At 27.0% G+C, this 3,007-nt stretch overlaps 1 protein-coding gene across 1 annotated transcript; it reads right to left on the bottom strand.

Annotated features, from left to right (window-relative positions):
- Nucleotides 1-2,233: 2,233 nt before the first annotated feature.
- Nucleotides 2,234-2,434, bottom strand: GO595_001336 (uncharacterized protein; the record flags this gene model as incomplete). The annotated part of the gene is made up of 1 exon (XM_067914123.1): nt 2,234-2,434. One exon carries the CDS (start codon nt 2,432-2,434, stop codon nt 2,234-2,236), a length of 201 nt encoding a protein of 66 aa, XP_067778497.1.
- Nucleotides 2,435-3,007: the final 573 nt, after the last annotated feature.

The raw sequence follows: 3,007 nt of genomic DNA, 5'->3' as shown, positions 1-3,007 counted from the left end.
CTTGTTCATTCATTACCTCAAGCTCTCAATCATTTGTTGACTATTTTGACAATTCATTTAAATTCACTAATTTTAATTTCCAAAATTATCCAAACGCACAAATAAAATCATTTCATTGTACAATGTCCTACTCTCAGCTAAGTTGTGTTTTAGATAAGATAATGAAAACATATTTTATATTTTTTAAATTCACAAATTTAAAACATTACTCTTATTTTATGAATAAGATTCTTCATTTGAACTTTGATTTTGGACAAATTTATGTTAAATTATTAATGTTATTCTAGAATTTTTTTATGTTAAAATAATATTATATTTTTTTAAAAAAATTTTAATAAAGAAAACATTTATCGAAAAAGCGACATAAAACAAAAAACTTTATTTTTATTTACAATATTTTTCATACACGCATTTCAAACTTTTGATTCAGGAACAAGTACATATACAATAAGCAAAGTAAAAATGAAATGGATGAAGTTGATCAATATAAAGATGAAATAAAATACATTATACTTCAAAGTGGAACTACCACTATTCCAAATGAACATTTTTCATCATATCCTTTATTACAAAATGTAACAATTCAAGCAGAAATTACATTAATTGGTGATTATGCATTTAATCAATGTACCAAATTAATGAAAATTATAGTTCCAAATTCGTTAAATCGATTGGTACATCAGCATTTCAACATATAACTCATTACAATATATAACGATCCTAAATTCCGTTGAATCGATTTGGTACATCAGCATTTCAATCATGTGAATCATTACAATATATAACGATCCCAAATTTAGTTACAACGATTAGTTATAATTTATTTCGATCATGTACTTCATTAAAGACTATTAATATTCCTGATTTAGTTACAATAATTGAATCTTCATCATTTTATGGCTGTTCATCATTAATAAGTATTATAATTCCGAAAAATTAGTTACATCTATTAGTGAAAAATGTATTTCGATCATGTTCATCATTAATAAATGTAAGTATTGCAGAAGGAGTTGAAGAAATTAAAACAATGTATTTTATGACTGTTCTTCATTAAAAAGTATTATAATTCCATGTTCAGTTATAAATATTGGTGAAAGTATATTTCGTGCATGTACGTCATTAATAAATATAACTCTTGAAGAAGTGTATTAAAGAAATTAGCGCCAATGCATTTTATGGCTGTACATCATTAATAAATATTACAATTCGGAATTCAATTACATTAATTGGTGAAAATGTATTTTCTGGATGCACAAGTCTTCAATTTATAAAAGTATTAGAAAATAATACGAATTATTCTAATTATGAAAATGATGGAATTCTTTATAATAAAAATCATACGCAAATTATTATTTATCCGCCAGGAAAAGAAAGTGAAACAATTACAATATCAAAAGACATAAATATACTTGAAAAATATGCATTTTATCAATGTACTTCATTAATATATATTACAATTCCAGGGACAATTGAAACAATTGGTGCTTCTGCATTTTATCAATGTTCTAATTTATTTACAGTTATTGATAGAAGGTGTTAAGGAAATAGGAAGTTTTTCATTTCAATCATGCTATTCATTAACAAGCATTACGATACTCGGAAAATCAGTTACAATAATAAGTGAAAATAATATATTTGCAGGATGTACGAAACTTCACTCCTTTATAAACGTTTCTAAGTATAATATAAATTATTATAATGATGAAAAGGAATTCTTTATAATAAAAATAAAACGGAAATTCTTTGTTTTCCTATTGGGAAAGAATATAAAATATTTGAAATTCCAAATTCTATAACAAAAAATTTGTTCATATGCATTTTATCAATGTATTAACTTAAGTACGATTTATATTAAAGAAAAATGTAAATGAAATTTGTGAATGTGCATTTTCTGAATGTAGTATTCTTCACTGTATTTATTATTATGGAACAACAAGTCCTACAGTTGATCAAATGCATTTAATTCCAATACTATTGTCATGACATCGAATGAATATAATGAAACTAAATTTGGAAATTTAGATGTTAATAAAGAAACAACAATTGAAGGATGTGATCCATGGCCTACGAAATCATTTTTCGCAATCAAATACATTCTCTAATACTGTTCACACAATCGAATACATACTCACATTCAAACACATATTCACAATCGAATGCATTCTCTAAATCTAACACACTCACAATGGCTAATGACACCGTCACATATTCACTCACCATTGTCCATTCATTTTTACTCGTCACCATATCTCCATAACTCGTTCACTCTACTATGATTGGCTCCGACTTCACGTACGTCACCACCGACTTCATATACTACGACTATTCGCTCATCATCTTCACAACCTACTTCCAGCTTCATCCACAACTTCATCACTGTTGCGCCAACCGCGTCGCAGCAGTCGGGCAGCGGCCTTTCGAAGGGCGCTGTCATCAAACTACGTGGCGGCGTCGTAAATCGTTATTGTTTTTTCTTGATTAACTTTTAATTGTCCAAATTGTAAATGATCATTTCCACGCGGGAATTGGAAATCAAATGAAACATCAAAAGATTCCGCAAAAATCGGAAAACTTTTTGTAGAAAAAACTTTTGATTTTGTTATATCGAAAACTTCGAGTTGAATATTTTTTTTGATAGTAATAGTTTTCATTGAACAATATTTAATTTCGACAATAAAACTTTCATTTGGTTCAATGATACCTTCGATTGCATTAATATTAAAATAATCGGCTAAACTTTTGAGTGTTCTTTAAATGCCAATACGCTGATAATTTTCCATTATTATATAATTCGAGTTTTAATACTCGAAATTGTTTTATTAAAAGTTTACCGAAATCGAATTCATTTTCATCGAAGTTTCAATAATTGGAACACAACCTTCCGCCAAAACATTAAATATTAATGGCTCCGGATTATCTTTTATCAATATTATCATTTGATTTTTATATATTTCAGCGTTTAAAGGATTAATACCAAATATAATTTCACCTTTTTCATTTGGATTTA

This window comes from Histomonas meleagridis (genome assembly GCF_020186115.1).
Source record: "Histomonas meleagridis strain 2922-C6/04-10x chromosome Unknown contig_135, whole genome shotgun sequence".
NCBI classification, from domain to species: domain Eukaryota; phylum Parabasalia; order Tritrichomonadida; family Dientamoebidae; genus Histomonas; species Histomonas meleagridis.
Note: the sequence above shows the minus strand (reverse complement) of the source record. Positions and strands in the feature narration are given on the sequence as shown.